The sequence below is a fragment of the Passer montanus genome, unplaced genomic scaffold, assembly GCF_014805655.1.
Source record: "Passer montanus isolate IOZ18808 unplaced genomic scaffold, ASM1480565v1 scaffold39, whole genome shotgun sequence".
In the NCBI taxonomy this organism is placed as follows: domain Eukaryota; kingdom Metazoa; phylum Chordata; class Aves; order Passeriformes; family Passeridae; genus Passer; species Passer montanus.
Window position 1 is genome coordinate 6,298,857 of NW_024368707.1, and position 19,441 is coordinate 6,318,297.

General features: G+C 36.5%; 1 protein-coding gene across 1 annotated transcript in view; it reads right to left on the bottom strand.

Moving 5' to 3' along the window:
* SPAG17 (sperm associated antigen 17) overlaps positions 1-19,441 on the bottom strand; it is an 89,799-nt gene that overhangs the window by 48,749 nt on the left and 21,609 nt on the right. Inside the window, exons 5-14 of the mRNA XM_039717795.1 lie at positions 16,209-16,383; positions 13,896-14,090; positions 11,353-11,534; positions 8,316-8,471; positions 7,643-7,724; positions 6,554-6,672; positions 5,323-5,460; positions 5,120-5,239; positions 3,530-3,680; positions 1,624-1,854 (exon numbers count right to left, since the gene is read on the bottom strand). Of these exons, the coding sequence (XP_039573729.1) occupies positions 1,624-1,854; positions 3,530-3,680; positions 5,120-5,239; positions 5,323-5,460; positions 6,554-6,672; positions 7,643-7,724; positions 8,316-8,471; positions 11,353-11,534; positions 13,896-14,090; positions 16,209-16,383 (1,549 nt within the window). The remainder of the gene's footprint in view (positions 1-1,623; positions 1,855-3,529; positions 3,681-5,119; positions 5,240-5,322; positions 5,461-6,553; positions 6,673-7,642; positions 7,725-8,315; positions 8,472-11,352; positions 11,535-13,895; positions 14,091-16,208; positions 16,384-19,441) is intronic.

Here is a 19,441-nt window from a genome sequence, read left to right on the forward strand (position 1 = left end):
AGATTCATAAAGAAGCATTTTCCTTCATACTTTAAAATGCATTCCTTTGCACAGACAGCATTAAAATAAAAGGCAAGACAAATTGTTCTTGTATTTTCACACATTTATGACAAATTCAAATTTTAAAGTTTAAATTAATGTGGTTTACAGATCTATAAGCTACTGACAGAATATTAGCTCTCCTGAGGATCTGACCAGTCATTCCATTGTTGCAATGAGCATCTGATATAAACAGCATCAAATGAGGACTTTAACTTCTATATTCTCTTAATTTAAAAAATAAAAAATCCTTTCAATAGAATTCTTTATTCCCGAAGTTAGGGCAGAGATCACTAATACTTGATCAAAATTCACATGTACAGGAAAATTACTCTTTCTAGTGGAAAACACACCACAAAGTATTTGTTTGTAAGTGTCTTATAAGCAGCTCAGCTTCCAGACATACATCTTTAGGCTCTGCTTCTTTTGGGTATTACTCCTGTTTACTGACTGCCTTTAGAAGATTGAAGAAACCTGAAAGCAAATGTTTTATTCCTGGTATTTGCTTCTGAGCTGCAGAAGTGCTGAAATGTAGTTATGCTTGTAACTGCAAAATTTAATATCATGACTAATACAAAAGCAAAATAAAGCAACACCCAAAAATGTTCCCTAGAGGCAGAAGAAAAGCAGATAAGCAGGATTCATTTTTGTCTGCTTCAGCCTTTTAAGGAAAGGATCCCATCTAAACTGCTTGCTTAGACATTTCTATTAGGAAAGTATGGACAAGATCACAAAATACTGCATCCAGTTCTGGGGTCCTCAGCACAGGGAACACATGGACCTGTTGAAGTTGGTCCAGAGTAGACCCAATGAAGGTGACTGCAAAGATGGAGAACCTTTCCTGTGAAGACAGGCTCAGAGAGTTCAGCCTGGAGAAGAGAAGGTTCTGAGGAGTTCTTATTATTGTGGCCTTCGAAGAGACTTTCTAGTAGGACCTGTAGTCATAGATTAAGGAGTAAATGTTTTAAAGGAAAGGAAGACAGATTCAGACTAGGTATAAGGAAGAATTTTTCATCATAAGGGTGGCGAAACACTGGAACAGGTATCCCAGAAAGGTGGTGGATGCTCCATCCCTGGAAGCACTGGAGGTCTGATCAGAGAAACCTGATCTAGTTGAAAATGTCTCTGCTTATTGCAGGGATGTCAGAACAGATGACCTTTAGAGGTCCCTCCCAACCTAAACAATGATTCTATGATTCTGTGATTCTGTGATCATGAACCTAAAGGTATAATTTCTACTTTTCTTGTGTCCTGAAAAAACAATCACTTGATTTTAATGTTGCTTTTTGCGTTGGCCAAAAAGTTGGGCATCTACTTTAACCAGGCCAACCACTTTTCATTATGCTAGAATCTGCAGGAGAAAATGCAGAACTTGAGAAAATTCATTTTGCATAATCTACAAAAATAACTTGTCTTTATTCTAGTATTCCCATAGAATTACTCAATGTGCAGCCTATACAGTATTTGAAAATTTGGTGACTTGTGAAAGGAAGAAAAATCACATCTCTGCAATAGCAAATGATATGGTAAGAAAAATAGTGGATTCAAATTCTTCAGGAGTAACATAAACAGAAAGCTTTTTACCAGAGCTTCTTGGAGATTTCTCATTAAATTTCTTTTTCATAAGGAAGAGTTGTCTCAGCTGTCTTGCAAACATGGCTGGATTATCCCAAGGGATATAAGACTCTTCAGAATCACCTCCAATCCTAGATCCAGAGCTCTCCAGGAAACCAGAGTCACTTAGCCCAGTCAACTTCAGGCTTTCAAAAGTAAACACTCTGAAGGCTCTTTCTACTTCAGCCCAACTCAGAAGTTCTAAAAAAGAATTACAATCATTAACTGAAAATGTCCTTACAGCTCAGCAGAAAATAAATACAAGACTATTTAAGTGTATTGTTCTTGGCAACTCTTCAAAAGCCAACAGCAATTTCCTTAATGGTACTGGATCAACTTATGTGGGCTACATTTTACACTGCATTCAAAGTTGAATGCTTCCAAATTGCAAAATGATATGCCTACCTATTAATCCATCTTAAATGAAGTGGTTCCTACATCTGAATACCTTCTGGCTCATTAACTTTATATAAATGATGTTGATTTTAAAATACAAAGTAGACTTTATCAGGCCAGTTAGCAACTAGTTATTTTCAGTTCATTAAATATTTCCATTATCTATAACTTCTCAAAAAGTATCAACTTTTTTTCTTCTTCAGAAAGAATTTTACACATAATTTAAACAGAAGTATGCAAGGTGCAAAGGTAACAATAAATCCTGTTCATGTTTGTATGCATCTGTGTCCATATAACAATGATAACGATACAAAGGACTGAAGTTTAAGACAGGTAGTACAATGCCCAAATCACACAAAGAATATCTTCAGTTTGAAATGTTTTCTCTTTAGGGTGGTTAAGTACCTAAGCACATCATGTATCTTGAGAATGTTGGATCTCTCATCTTCTATTCATATTGATCATCTCCTTTGATAAAAGCAAAGGCTTTGCTAGCTAAGTTACCAGTTAGAAGAGTCTGGCAGTACAGTATGGCCCAGTGAGGATCATCAAATTCAATACCCATCGGCTGGAAGACTGTAGCAACAGTGAATACTTTAATACCTTGCTGTCCAAAACGTACATACCAACAACTAGAAACAACACAGCGAAGTGTAAATTAATCCAACACAGGGAATTCAGGATGAAAGAGCTGGGAAAGTACCCTTAAATCCTGTGCCTTATATGATGACATGAATGCAACCAAAGGGATTTGGATGTTTATATTTCTTAATAACCTAGTGCAGATTTTTGATACTACCTAAGGGTATTTATGTAGTCTTTGGGATTGCTTCCCAGCATATGTCATGGCAGCAAGCACACTCCAAGAAAAGGTAACTGCAGAAGTGATTATGGTTGCAGAAGCGAATGTATTTTTGATTTGATAAAGGGACTGTTATAAAGTAGCTTCATTATTAACAACAACAGCTTAGACATGAATAACACAATACACAATGTATTTCAGAATACATTCTGAAAGCTGTGTATTGTTCCATAAAAACTGTCTACCTAAGATACATTGCTTTACCTCCAAAAGTGAGTTGATAAATCAACACAGTTTACACCAGTGCCTCTCAAAATGTATTCTACATTCTAGGAGCAAAATTGCAATTTTTTACCACTGTGTTTTTTCCACTCAGAATTAGTGTTTGTATGTTTGCAAATATAAATAAAAAAGTAGTTCCAAGGTAAGTTCCAGCTCTTAGTTATGCAATACTTGACACTCATACAGTCGTTCCCATTAACCATGAAACTGAGGTCCGAAGTTAGGGTTAACTTGTATAGTAGGCTATAATTATATATATCAGCAAGAATGTGAAAATGGGAAATTCAGCAAAGGTTTATTTGGCAGCTTAAAAATCTTGCCCCAAAATTTCTATTTGAGAGGATCATCAACCTGAAATAAAAAGAATGGAAATTATATCAATGAAAATAATTTTACCAGTAGTAAAATAATGCATGAGCTCATGAACTCTGGCCAAGCGTTTAGTGTTGTTTTCAGTTGAAGGAGGGGTGAAATGGATAAGTTCTGTAAGAGGCAGTTTATCCATCATTTCATGCTCAATCTTTTCTGGATTGAAGTTCTCCTGGACCTGGAACAAAAATCAAAGTACCAGAGTTAAAGTAAACTTTCACACTATTGACTTTCCAAAAATTATGTTTGAATAAAGAAGTCTTTCTACAGCAGAAGACATTAGCATGTGCTTAAGCCAGTTGGACATAAACTTATATTTGAATATGTGCCCACAGTGTGGTTTTGAATCATGGTGTCAGATACTGTAGGCAGAAAAATATTAGACACGTAAGAGAATGACTGACAGCATAATAACAGACATTTGTTAGAAGTTATTTGCCTGTGCTAGCTAGACTTAAAAATACAGAAATATGTACTGATCTGTTCAGACTGGCAGCAGGTACCTTCCATGTATCTTTCAGCTGTCTGTGCTACTTTTTATAGTAATGAAATCAATCAACTTATTGATCAGTCTGTGAAGAGAGGCATCCCTCTATATCCAAGGATGTATTTTTTCAGATGTAGTGGTATCTTTCAATTTCACTCTTTTTAGTATTACACACTTACAGTAACTTTTTCTTCAACTGCATATTCTAAATGTTTGTCCTCTACTCTTTCCTCAAACATTGTGCTATATCCTGAATTTCCTCTTCAGCAATACATCAAGCATATGTCTGCTAAGAGCACCTCTTACATTGATTACTCAGTCCTTCCTTCTGCTTGAATATATCCAATGCAACAAACTTGAGTAGTTTCTGAATAGTTTTAATCAATGGTTGTCAAAGTATTCCCCAGATCATTTGTAATCCACAAAGCCAGGCAAACACACCTTAGCTGTGAAATCTAGAACCGTTATTATCACTTTTATAAGCCTCAGTGAATTTTTGAAATTTAATGGTAAAACTACACCTTGCCTTTGGAAAAATTCAAGACATTCACAGTGGTTTTTTGATTCAGAAAGTCTGGGAATTGTTACTTTGCAATAATCCCAAATTATGCAGTCTCTGAACCTTTCTGCCTTTGTTAGAATCCGGCAGTATCTTGGTTACACACTATGCTGCAACTATTTAGCCAGCCTGAATACATTCATTGTGTTCATTACTAACTGCTATGTATTTTCTTCTACTTCTCAACATTTTAGTATTCAGTCTAAACTCCATGCTAGATCACCATTAACAAGTTAGCAACTAATTTTCCATTGTATCATCAGTGTTTAACAGCAAATCAACAGTTATGTAATATCTCTCATCTATTCCAAAGGCTAAACATTCTCATTAATAATGCAAATAGATCACTGAAATCAGTATGCTTGTGCTCCATGTTTCTGAGGTGCCCTCCATCAGTAACTCACTGCTTCTTAAATAAACTAAACGTGTTACTGTGTCCACCTCAGTAGAAAAAAGATCTAGGATATGCTGTCCTGTTGTGTAAAACCACCACTTTTCCCCTCCTAGTGCATGAAGCATTCATTGCCTGTGAACTTTGGAAATATTTATATATAAATAAGTTGCACTATACCTTCAACAGGTGCAACCTCTGAGCCAGGGCATCGTGGTAGTTAAATAGGAGAGGGTACTGGGGGGTGACAGTCTCTGTCTGTGGTTCACCGTATTTAGAAGAAAAGTAGTTATATAGATTCTGTTTAAAAAGAAAAGAAAGAGCTATTTAACCCCAATAATGAGATTTGTCATTTTAGGAAATGAACAAAACACAACACAAACCTTTTTTTCACTCAGAGGAAGTGAAAGAGAAGGAAGGACAGAGATTATATGATCTACAATGGCACGATGCAGCTCATCTGCCTGAGGCTGTGATGACACCAGACTCGGTGGTGGAAGGTCTTCTTCACTTGCAATTACCTGGCAAATACAATATGTTAGCTTCCATCACATTATGACTGCTGCTTAACTTTACCAGAAATACCAGGCAAATCCTGCTATAAGCTAAGCACACATCCAATAAATTCTGTGAGGGAAGAAAAACCTAATTTTTTTCTACAAGTAACAAAAATACAATTTTCCAAGTTAGCTGCTGCACAAAGCAAGGACTGCAGAAAACAGAATTAAATGTTTTCCCTATTAGTTGCTTTTGAAAGGATACGAAGAAAAATATTTCCAACTTGAAATGTTAAGGATTGCTAAGGAACACAGGTAATTACAAACTGATTGTCTATTAGGTGTTGGACTTTGAGTATTCTTAGTCTATTTTCAGGCTAAGTTACACAATGAAAAAACCCCAAAATTATGCTGAAATGTCACTCCTAAAAGAAATATTTCCAAATCATATTGTGTGTCTCTACTAAATCATAGATTGTGTCTGAACTCAACAGAAGTCAGATCTGTCTAGCACTAGCATTGAGGGTCTTATGTTAGGCTTGACATAAGACCTTTGGGCCGAGTAAACCAACAAAAGTTCAGTCAATAACACTGCTGAAGGATACGAAAACTTGTTATTGACTTGGATAAGAAATTGCACCTTTCCCATTTGATTATATTTGTAGTCTTCAAAAATTAATTATGGAGTAACACTATATATGTGTGTGTGTATATATATGTGTGTATATATATATATAGATGTATATATACAGGCTAAATATGTATATGTATATATACAGGCTAAATATGTATATGTATATATACAGGGTAAGTGAACAATATGAAAGAAAATCGAAGAATCGAAGATATATATGTGTGTATATATATATATAGAGATGTATATATACGGGCTAAATATGTATGTATATATACAGGGTAAGTGAACAATAAGAAAGAAAATCGAAGAATCGAAGTTTGGAGTTTTGATTCCTTTGTATTGAACATCCTTGCTCAGTGCCTCAATGCACATATTTTTGTGCATAATCCATTAAACAGATGGATTTATTGATCTTTGAAAATTCATTATATTAGCTCTAGGCCAAAATCGCCACAGAAATTAAAAAGAGAACACTCCCACCTGTTCCAACATGCAGCTCAGCATTAAGGGTACAGAAAAGAACTCCTCAGGAATTTGATTCAGCAAGTCATTGTAATACCTCATGTCCACAGAAGGGAACAGAATAGAAGTTTCTTCTGCTATATTAAGAGATAAAAAAATTAAGATATGTTTGTTTAGAAATGCCAATTTATAGTCCAAGTCAAATTTTCAAGTTTGCAGATAATGCAGAACTGGGAGGAGCTGTTGACTCTCCCAGAAGCAGGGAGGCCCTGAAGAGAGACTTGACAAACTAGAGGGCTGGGCAATTATCAATCTTAGGAAGCTTAAAAAGCAGAAGGGTTGGATTCTGTGCCTGGCATGAGGCAACCCTGGATGTACAGACAGACTGGGGAATAAGATTCTGCAGAGCAGCACCACAGAAATCAACCCAGGGGTCCTGTTTGAAGGAAAATTGAATGTGAGCCAGCCACGCCCCAGCAGCCAGGAGGGCCAGCTGTGTCCTGGGTGCATCAGGCACAGCATGGCCAGCCAGACAAGGGAGGGGATTGTCCTGCTCTGCTCTGCACTGGGGCAGCCTCACCTGGAGTCAGGGGAGTTTTAGGTTGGGTATTAGAAAAATTTTCACCCAGACGGAGTTTTAGGCTGGGTATTAGAGAAATTTTCACCCAGACAGTGGTTCCTTTCACAGGAAAGTGGTGAAAGCACCAAGCATGACAGCTCAAGAAGCATTTGGAAAATAGTTTCAGGCACATGCTGTGATGTCCTATGCAGGGCTAAGTTGGACTCAATGATCCTTGTGGGTGCCTTCCAACTCAGAATATTCTGTGATTCTGTGAACCTTCAGACAATATTTATTAAAAAGAGTCTAACAAAGTTAGAGATTGGAAAAAAAAATCACTGAGATTTTTTAAAATCTGGATTTGACTAGGAACAGATAGAAAATGTGATTTTCTAAAGAACTTGGTTATCACCACTCAGACACTCCCACAATGCGTTCACCAGGATACCCAACATCTTCAGCTAACTGCACAAATAATTTTGAGGATTTGTGCTGTCCGATGAATGAGGGATCAACTACAGATGGGTACTTTAAACCTTTAAACATACTCTCAGACAAAACTACTGTTGACAGAATTTCTTCTAGTTTCCCTTTTTTCTTTGTAGGTGACATCCGTGGTGCTGGTTGTTCCTAAGTGAACAAAAGTTAACATAAAAAAATCAGAAACCATAAAACAAACGGGTATTGCACAAACAGGTGGGAGAACTTAATCTCATTTAGCTTTGGTTATTCACCCTAGACTACATGCTAAACTTTTAATTGGAACAAAATAGTAAGAATGTAGCATATGTTCTAATAACCTACTTTCTTCTGCCTACTTAACCTTTTGCCTACTATAAATAAAATAAGGAAATAGATCTTGCATAGAACTAATAATCTTTTTTTTGATAGTTCACAGATCTGCAACATTGCATAGTAGCTCTGTGCAGGCATATTGATTTTTCAGACACAAGAATGTATCATCAGACGCTATTTAAGAAATTTCTACACCTATGATACATTATGCCTATAGGATCCTTCCAATTTCCTTTTGCTGTTACCCCAATGCTCAGTTATTTTTTTCCATTTTTTGGGTTTTAAATGCTGAATACAGAAATACAACTTTCGTTCACTGAAAATTTTTCAGAGTGATGGTCCAAGGTGAATTTTTGAGTCAAAATTAAAGACAGGAAATTTTACCCTATAATTAGTTATTCTCAACAAGAAGAGAAGGGTCCTTGCCTCAAATGAAGATGGTTGTGTTGATTTGCTCTCTGGTAACACAGGCACATTAATAAACTTGGTGTTTTCCAAGTAGTTGCAATGCTGTCTTCTCCAGTCCAGGCAGTCATACATCAAACAAGCAATGTGTTCAAACAGCACAGTACCAAATGCAAGCTATGAGAGAAAATTAGAGACAAAGGATGAAGAATATAAAATGTCATGTAACTTAGTGACAGCAGTCATTAGCTCTTTAACCAGTAGATCTACATCTGTTTAGAAATTTTCCAAAAGACGTTTTCCTCCACCAATTCAATATGTTTTACAGAGTTATTCTAAAACCTTCTTCATTTTATTTGCTTTAACACTGCCACAGCAGAGTATGGACTGTATATTGCCTAAGTTGCTTTAGTTGTTATAAAGTCTTACTTGTCTTAACAGTAACTGTTCAAGGTCTGGTATCTTGCAGATGGAACTTAAGGCGTTTTTTTTGGATGGGAAAGAATGGAAGAGGAAAAATTAAAGTATTTTGTAATGTATGTACATTTTTCCTAGTGATCAACCTGCAGCATATTTGCAAGGTAAATAATTTCCCTGCTATAGAAGGTTAAAAAAACCTCAAACCCTAACCAGGTAATTAATATTATCTCATATTATTTTATTTCTTTCTGTTGCCCTTTGAAAACAAAGAAAGCCTCAAGAATGGCATTCTGAAATCCACAGTTGTGAGTGAAGGAATGTCAGCATAGTGCCCAAATGTCCAATAGGAGAACGCTGTATCTGCAAAAATCTGACAAGGTAAGGGTCATGGTTCTTGAGGTCATGTAATGTGGTTTTCACCAAAGCTTGGGAGGAATAAAAAGAATAATAGCAACTGCTATTTTAAATATTAAATGTTCTTGTACAAATAACAATACCCTGTAGGAGACCAAGTCAAGCTTCAGCAGCTTTAATGGATGTATTCTTCCCCTGTACATCCTGAACTTTGTGGAAAGGATGGAATTATTATAACTTTTATAACTTCTGGATTATTTCTGTGAAAAGCCCTTTTCTGAGTGATTCTTTCACTTTTGTGAATTTAGGGCAAGTCTCTTGTACTAAGCAGTTTGCCTCTAAGATGTGACTAACAACAGTGAATATCTCCATTTTAAATTTCCTAAAATAGAACACAGTGAAGAAGCACAACTGACATTAGGCACTAAGAAAAATAACAAACCCTTAAGAATTATTAAACATCTGCTTTCCTCAACTCAGTGCCTCTTTATGACACTGGGAAACAGGCAATCCCAAATCACTGATAAGTTATGGAATATTTGATTCCATTTTCATAACATTTAAAGACTAGAAGGGGCACTTGGGAAAGAAATTCTATTTGTGAAAACAGAATGTTCATTAATATTCTTGTACTTTTGTTTTCCCAGTTCAATATTCTTCTGAAGAATGGGTTAGTATAACACCTTTTCATCCATATATTTGTATATGTAAGGTATCACTAGAGCCCATAAAAGTTTTATATAAAATATTGGAGTGTTTTCAATGCAGTCTTTTAAACAAAACAATATTTTTTACAAAGTCATAAGTAACAAAACCCTGTTACTGAATGGGATACAAGCAAAGTTTAGCATAACTGTAATTTTGTATTTCAATTTGCCTGATGTCTCCTCAGGACATAGATTTTTATCAAAAGTTTTTTAAGTCTAACCGTTAGTGACTCTTCAACAAAGCAAATATTTTTGAAAGTCTTTTCCATTCTAAAGATCCCAAGTCTTAGAGCAGGGACTACTTGCAGTATGCAATACTCTGTAATTTTTATATTAATGTCTAAGAATGTCTTACCCCAAGAATTTTCCTCCTGTGTGTCTTGCACTTCAAAGATGCAGCAAGCTTGGACTCAGAGATTCTCCAGAAAGTCCACAAGAACAAGCTTACTTTATCAACCTATGATTTCAAAATTTATATGCTCCCCACCTGTTTCTTAAAAAACTTACAAACTTTCGTACTTCTGTAGGGCTCATGAAATTGTAACTCTAATCTGTTGAGATCTGTTTCAGTGACAGATGGTCTTTCTTTTGTTTCAAATATAATATAGGCTCTTGCAAGATATTTAAAAGTAGAAACCCTGTAAGATGTGATTACAGGGAAGATAAAAACTGTTTTCCCAAAAGAGGCTTGGCACTTTAAGATTATATAAAGAGTATAATGATAAGTAATATTATAAGTAGCAAGCCTACATGATTCCACAATTAAGGCAATTTCAGTGAATGCTTTGGAAACCACTGTGAGTTGTTTGTATACAGAATCTACCATACTATAAATAAGGGTTAGAAGAATGTGGTTTAACCCTAGAATGTCCTTTAATCCTAATAATACAGACTACAAATACAGTAGGTTAAATTATAGCATGTTGCCTTATTTTTTTTAGCAGTTTGTATTTTTTACTGCTGACACTGTAGACTGAGAAATACTGGACTCTTTTACCTCACTATACATGAGAATCTGGGATGGAAAACATTTCTAATGATTCACTTTCTCCTTCAGTGCCTGGTAAGAGTCCTGATTCAGCAGGCTATAATGAGTATTAAGTTAGAGCCATGTTTTGGATGAAAAGAAGCAGCACTTTGTATGATAAAGCAACATCATATATCAAAAGGTATTCTTGTATTCAGTTAATTTTTTCTCATGTGACTATTCTGAAGTGCAGTTAGTAGGCCTGATGTTATCAGGACAAAAATATAGCTTCTGTGTTATTTCATACACATATATGATTCTTGAATGAGATGCAAACATGCTAAATAACTTTAAAACCTCAAACTATATTATTGCTGTGGCCTACAATATTAAGAAACTCCAATCAGGCATTTTTATTCAAAGGGTTCCTTGTAAACAGACGCTGGATGAAGTTGTTGGATACATAGGAAATAATTTTTGTTTAAGATTACAAATGTACTAACTACTGTGGTTGTGTTTCAGAGAAGACTTGAGATTAAATTCCTAAGTGTTCTTGAGAGTTACAAACACTAAAGCATGGCATGCACTGTAAAAAACAGAATGTACTGACCAGCATTTCACTGTCTGACCAATGAAGGGGAAAGTCACTTTCCTTAACTAGGTAATGAAGCCTGGCAACATCAAAGAGACTTGATCCATTCTTTCCACTGTTCAGAACGGGCTCCAGGAATTTCCAAAATGTTTCCAGGTCTTTCTTAGCTTCATCTTCCTTTCTTTTCTCTGCTTCTACATCTAAAATATAGGAGTATTTCACAAATCATGGTACAACGTAACCCTTTAACATAAAGCACAAATAATGTATCAATCTACTCTAAGTATTGTTAAAGTATTTCCATCCTCGGGGTCTCAGCAAATATCTGACACCTAACTTGGGGATTAAAAAATACGCCCACTTATATCTTGCCATCATCTTCTATTCCAAGTACACTCATTGATCCTGAAAGGAACCTGAGAGGCTCATCTGGTAAAACTCATCTGCACAAGCAGGGTAACCAAGAGCAGACTGCCCAGGACCACTTCCAGATGGCTTTTGACTACCTTCAAGAATGAAGACTCCATGACCTCTCTGGGCAATCTGTGACAGCATTCAGTCACCCTCACAGTAAACAAGTGTTTCTTTGTCTTCAGGTAACAACCCCTGTTTCAGTTTTGCCATTGCCTCTTGTCCTGCCACTGAACACCACTGAAAAGGGCCTGGCTTCCTTGTCTTTGCACATTCCTTTCAGGCATTTATACACATTGATGAGTTCTCTCCAGGCTCTTTCTTCTCCAGGGTAAACATTCCCAGCTCTCTTAGCCTCTCCTCATACGAGAGACGCTCCAGTCCTTTGAATGTACTTGTGGTCGTTTGATGGACTCTCTGGTAGCTCCATATCTCTCCTTTACTGAGGAGTCCAGAACTGGACACAGAACTCTAAGTGTGGCCTCACCAGTGCTGAGTGCAAAAGAAAATTCAAATCCCTTGACCTGATGCAGCCTTGGATACCACTAGCCTTGTTTGCTACAAAGGCACAGGACAGGCTCATGTTCAGCTTAGGGCTACTACCCCTACATCCTTCTCTGCAGAGCTGCTTTCCAGCCAGTCAGCCCCCACCATGAACTGGTGCAGGATTTAGCCCTTGCTGAATTTTATGAGGTCCTGCCAGACCATTTCTCCATCCTGTTGAGGTGCCTCTGAAAACCAGCACAGTTCTGTGGTGTTTCAGCCATTCCACTCAGTTTTGTATCATACGAGTACTTGCTGACGGAACTCTCCTGATCACTAACAAAGATGTTCAGCTGGATTCATACCACAAATCCCCTCTGATACCCTCTAGGCCAGGACGTTCAGCCAGTTTTCAATCCAACTCAGTTTTTGCTTACCCAGCTTCTTTATGAGAAGACAGTGCCAAAGGTCTTACTGAGTCAGGGCAGACAATATTCACTGCTTCCTCCTCCTCTACCAAGACAGTCAATTTGTCATAGAAGGTTATCAGGTTGGTTAAGAATGACTTCTATTGGCAAATCCATGCCAAATGACCAGCTCCTTGTTCTTCATATGCCTGGAAATGTTTCCAAGATTACCTGTCCTATGATATTCCCAGAGATTGAGAAGAGTCTGAGTGGCCTTTAGATTCCTGAGTCATTCCTACCATTTCTGCAGATAGGAGTGATGCTTTCCTCCAAGCTTCAGGCACGTTTTACAATTGCCATGTTTTTTCAAAACTAATTAACAGTGGCCTTGCTGTGACATCACAGCCAGCCCCTCAGTATGCCTGAGTGCATCCCATAAGGTCCCCTGGACTTATGTGTGTCCAGTTTGTTTAAGTAATCCTTAACTCAAACCTTTTCCACCAAGAGACTTTCTCCAGACTTTCACCTTGTTTCTGGGGCCTGAAAGTTCCAAAGGCCATTTATGATCACAACCATGTTTTCTTCTTTCAAGATCCTTTAGCCAGTTCTTACAGGGAGGCTCTTTGCTGGATTCAATAGAGTTTATTGGTATCTTTTTTGCAGTGCAGAGTCCATAATTCTATTCTCATGACAGCCAAGTAGCAGGCAATAACTGCCTCCCTTGGTCTGCTGGCTATGTCACTACAGCTCAGGATAGGCAGCCATCACTGATGACACATATTTAGCTTGCTGCTTACCAGGATACCAGTTCAAGAGGTGTCAACAGCCTTGGGACAGCTCAGTATAATTACAGAGCATTATTCTGTGGCATATTCTCCTGTGGCTGGGGCCACAGACCCAAAGCAGCCAACTGTTCACTTCCATTGAAATTACCAAATGAGCCAAGTTTTCTTACTAGTACACTTCCTAACAATTCACAGAAGTATGCATTTGATAAAACATTCTTTGGTGACCACTGCGGCTGCAAACTCTGCCTGCTTAGTCAGTCCCTCTTTCTGCCCAGTTTTTGCACTGGCAAACCATTTGGTTTGGTGGCCAACCAATGGCAATACTACCGTGGCACTGGCAAACACAGCTGCTCACAGGTAGCAAGCACAAACACAAGGCATGGAGGGGGAGAAAAACACAGCCAGAACAGTTATTCCCTGGATATAAAATTATCTCCCTTTTACATATATATATTTTTAATGACCAGATTACCTTCAGGTAAAATTGAAGATTGTCTTTCAAGTTTTGTTGCTTTTAAGTATATCTGCAATGGCTTGTAATTTTCAGAAGAAATCTGAATTACACTTGAAATGTTAATTCCAAGGTCAGTTAAGATAGGCAACAACTGAAGATTGGGGAAACCCAGAATGATAAAGTAATAATGAGCACCATCATCTGGTTCATCATCTGTTCAAAACAGAACAAAACCAAACTGGAGTAAGAACATTCATCAACTAAACAAAATAAATTTTTTACTTGACTATATGGGGTTATGCAAATGAAAGTCAGAGAAACAGTTTTTTTATACTCTCATTGGGAAAATTACATATAAATCCAAAAATTATGTGCAAAAGATTCAGGTCTTCTGCACCAAACCACTTAGAACACAGCAGGAAGAATGTAAGTCAGAAGTAATAATTGTTTGGAGAAGGACCAGGAGAAAAACTGCAGAAGCTGATTATAATCAGAATGTTGTAGCAGCACTTCTGTAATTGCTCCTCTCAAAGGAGTTTAGTGTCAGGACATATGCACATGCTTTAATGGTAGTTTAAACTATTTAATCATGCAGAAAGCTGGACATGGAGCATACAAAGAGTAAGTTACTCCATCTTAGATGGAAGATTACCCAAATCCTCCTTACCCAGCAGGTTCACGTTCACTAGATGTACTTCTTGGCAAAATCCTCATCAGCTGGTAATACCTGCTCACACTAGTCCTTTAAGGTGGCAGGGGCATATCCAAATTCATATTAAAATGCAGATTAGGAGTTTCATTGAGTGCCTATTCTATTTGGGCTTATCAGTTATGTAGAAATACACATAGCAACATTTCAGTACCAAAGCAAAAGGTTAAGCATGATGTAAGTAGAAATGAACTCTCTAGAAGCTCTAGAGTTGTGTAGTTTCCTTTTATGCCTTATGGAGAAATACAGGTAGTAACACAGGTAACAGGTGATTTAATTCATCCAGTACAGTCATTTATCCTAAGTTAACAGAAACTGTCTGCTGGAGGTCCTGCATCTCTCCATCAATGCTGAAACACAGAGAGGTAGTGCAGAAAAATGTACACTAAAAGCAAATCACAGCTTTATACTCTATTTAGCATTAAGATCCTTTCCTATGCTTACTAACACATCACATGTCCAAGTGCTTTACTGACTCCTCAGCTTGTGGGACTCATTTATCCAAGGAAGGAAAAAAGGTAGCCTGGCACTGACATCTGCCTGTGCTCAGATATATGGCCAGGGCTGTGCAAATGCTGTTACCACCTGGAGCAGCAGGCTCTCTGTTGGTCATAATATTAGCTCAACATAAAATAACACAGAAATTTAGAGAGAGATTGACTGAGGAAGCAGCCACCATAGTCCAGCACATATATTGCATAAAGCAAAAATCATAACCAGAAGAAAACTAGCTTATTATTTCACTCCTAGTACTGAAAATGAAGTACATAAATTTATGTCTCAGTAACCATGAGAACAAAAAGTATGAACACATACAATTACTGAACATTAATTATTTTTAACAAAAAAGACAGGTGTCTGCACACTTACAGAGATCCAAAAATTCCAATGCATACAAGCTGAAGACTGCCTGTCATTTTAAAATTATAATTATGATTATGCTAATAATCATGACAAGTGCATAACAATCAGTCAGTTCTAATTATCAGTGACTAGTCCATATGCAAAAGAGGAAAGACATCAATGCAAGTAATCTCAATATTACTCAAAAGCAGAAATATTTAATTTCAGAAAGGTGATAATGTATTAGGGATGAATGATAAAATGACTGCTAGCTACCAGAAACAGATACAGACTGTCTTTGAATTTAAGGCATGCTCTTCTTTTTTTTCTTTCTTTTTTATACAGCTTTATTAGAACAAATATAAAGAGGTGAAGCTTAGATTGGATGTAATGAAAAATTTCTTCACTGACAGGGTTGACAACTCTGTCAGCCGTGTTTTTAACTATAGCATAGGGAGAAAGCCACCTTTGGATACTGAGACATTTAATTATTCAGAAATTTTTCTCTAGGATAAGTTTCCTGTAGGATTTGTTTGGCTACTTTATTGTAGTCTTACATATGCCCAAATATTTTGATGTTGACATGCCACATATAACTAATCTGTATTTTACTTCTTGGACTGCACAATCCATCCTAACACTTATCAGAACACGGTGCCGTCTTCAAATGCAAAGTGGCAAAATTTTGATACTGCCAAATAGATCTGGACTTTTCATCATGGAACAAAACAAAGTATTCCAAAGTTTTATCAGGAGTATATCATCATATTTTAACATACCAATGTATTTGTCTTTCACTTCCACTTCTCCCCGTTGTTTGAATTTGGTCTCCTTTCTAACAGGGGATGATGCCACTGACTTTTTTGCTTTACTATCTTTTCCACTTGTCTTATCAGGAGGGTCAGCTTTTTCTTTTTCTCTTGCTTTCTCTTTTTCTTTTTGCTGCTGTTCTGCCTGACAAGATGAATAAATGAAGTTCTCGTTAAAGCCTTTGGGCAGAACAAAGGTCAGACTGTTGTAAAACTTTAGGTGTTCAGTTTTTTTTATTTTCACACTTTTCCCTCTCAGCTGCTATAATATTCATTTGGTGGAGCTGTCTTGAACACCCTGCTTTTTCCTACTCAAACACATATTAAATTATTTATATGTTCCTACTCAGTCATAATGCTAAGACTTCACATTAAAAAGGAACTGCAAAAGGTAGGCAGACATTATAACTACCAAACTAACAAAATGCATATGGGTAGAAAGATGAGTAAAAAACCCTGTGCTTTAGTTACTTCCACTACAGCACTTGCATCAGCCAGAAACCTTCCTTGGACTGAAGGGAAATATGGCAAAAATTCAATACCTGTTAATATCTTTAACATCTCTGTTAACACTCTTGACTATGGTGTAAAATGGTACCAGCACTATTTTTCTTTGATGTAAATATCTGTCTAATGCAAACTAGAACCAAGAGTCGTGCATTCATTTCACACAGGATATTACTCAGCCATTCTCATTATCTTCAAACAAATACACCTACATAAAGCTCTTCCTAGTAATTTAAGAGTACAGGACAAAAAAAAATATTTTAAGTGACCCAAAGTCTCACACTATATATCCAAAAAAAAAATTGAGAGTTGGTCTGAAATGAAAAGAAACAAAAAAAAAATTATGGTAAAGTAGGTTCTGTAGAGCAATAAAGTGTCCACCTTATTTTTGCCCAGCAGAAATACTACATTCAAACTATGTAAAAATTACATTTCAGGATTATAAAGCTAAATAAAATAAAATAAAAATATTAACTTAACTTACAGTTACAATTCTGCTGATGTCACTTTAAAGGCTAATAAAGCAATTAGGAAAGCCCTTAATGCAAATGAGAGAGGGCAGTTAACTCTATATAGTTGCTTTCCCTAGATCCAGATGAAAAGCAGAGTTTCCAGCTGCGGAAGTTGTATTAAGTTCAAATTCAAAATCAAAACAGAAGATCTTTTCCTGCTTTTCCCTTCCTTCTTGAATTTCTTTTCTGTAAAATTTAGAAATGTCTTTGACAGAATCTTGAAACTATTTCCACTGTGTAATGAAGGATTTGGAGGCTTTCATTATTTTCTTTCAAATTTGTTCTACCTTTGACATTTCAAATTAGAAATATTGATAGTACTTCTTTGAATTCTAAGCTGATGAACACATCAAACAGACAATACAATCATCATGTCACAAAGTTCACAATCAACTTGATCTATTGCCTCTGCATAATTTTAAGTAATTCTTAAATAAGCAGAGACATTTCTGGACTTGCCAAGATTCTAACAAAGAACATTACTTGACCTAAATACTTTAGAAAGTAAAAGCCTCTCCTTTCTTGGACTCTTCCCTTTTCCTTTCAATGTCATATTTCTCCTTCCCTACAAGGTGAAGCTTTCTGTGGAGTTTCTAATAATCCATTACCTCCTGCAATTTTGTTATTTTAAGCTACACATTTCAATATTTTACTATCTCAAACAGTTTTATAATTCAGAGACACTTCTTCCCTTCGGCATAATATTTATGCCTATCAATTTATGACAAGGTCCTGCTCCTAATGAAATACGGGATGCCTTATTTTTGGTTATTTACATGTTGTATTAGTTCTGCTGATCCATTCTATTAACTATTATATCTATTTAAGAAATAATGTATCTATTTAAGAAAAAGATCCATGGACAGATATGTTTGCTTTCTGAGAACTGATTTGCGAGTAAAATCCTGTTTTCAACACCCAGATTGTTGGCAACAGAACTTGTATTGTACAAGCTAGTTGGAAAGGATTAAAAATTCTATGGCAGCCAATTTAGAGATAGAACTCTAAATTAGAAGTCAGTTTCTGCCCACTCTGTACTGCAGAGCATTCTCATATCCAAGAGCCTTCCCATTCTTGACTCTGTCCTTCAACTGCTCCACTTGTGTTTGCCTGTCACACATTGATATAGATACAATTCAAAGGAGGTGACAACTTTTGCAGACGGTTTGGCTAAAACAGAGAACTGTAAGTGCCAGAGACTCTTCAACCTTCAACATTGATCATCCTCCTATTAACCAGGGAAATAAAATTACAGTTACAAGACTAATTTTGCCAAATCAAAGCTCTAAAGACTCCATTTTAATTCTGAATTGCCCTTAAACTTCAAAGTTTTGTTTGACAGTTTACTTACAAGAACTGACTGCTATCTAAGAAAAAAGGTGTTTTTTCTCAATTCACTGTTAACAATCTATTCTACAGCTTCAGCCTCTCGATTTCTTTTCAGATTGAAAACACATTATTCGTCTCATATTCTTAATATATTTATGTGGTTTAAATTATAATTTCCTAATAAATTGACTTCTGTGGGAACAGGACACAATTTTAATCGAATCACCTAGCATTTAATGTTCTTGTGATTGTGTGCTACACTTCATCCACCAACTACTCCCACAAATAAAACTATTGATAAAGAAATTTACAGACTTTTCAGCTACACAAAATCCATTAAACTATTTTCTCTTTGCATCTTTTACATGCACAGACTGCTTAGGTCTCCATATCAGCACACTCCACATTACAGATTTTGATAAATTAACAGGGTAAACTTACTGCAGCAATTGTATGACTTTCTGATAATTAACTGACTTTCTTCAGTTTCATGAATGTTTGTTGGAAAAGGACTATACCAAAACCAACCGTTCAGTAAGTTGTTGAAATGTACCACTGACAGCTCCAAAAGATGTTAGAAATTAATTAGAGGTCTGATCTGTGATTCTGTGCAAGCTTGGTGAAATTTCTCCTAGAACAAATAAGCAATCTGTCCGAGACAATCTTGGAGGTAGTAGTGACGACCTTGGACATAAATGGAAGCAAGTTTTGGGAACACTGCAAAATGTAGTACCTGGTTCTGAGAAGTGGACTTCAAAATATGTACTGTTTTGAAAGAGTTCAGAGGAGAGGAACATGCATAATCAAAACCAAACAACCATGGCACCTATTTGGGTTTGTTTAGTTAAATATGTA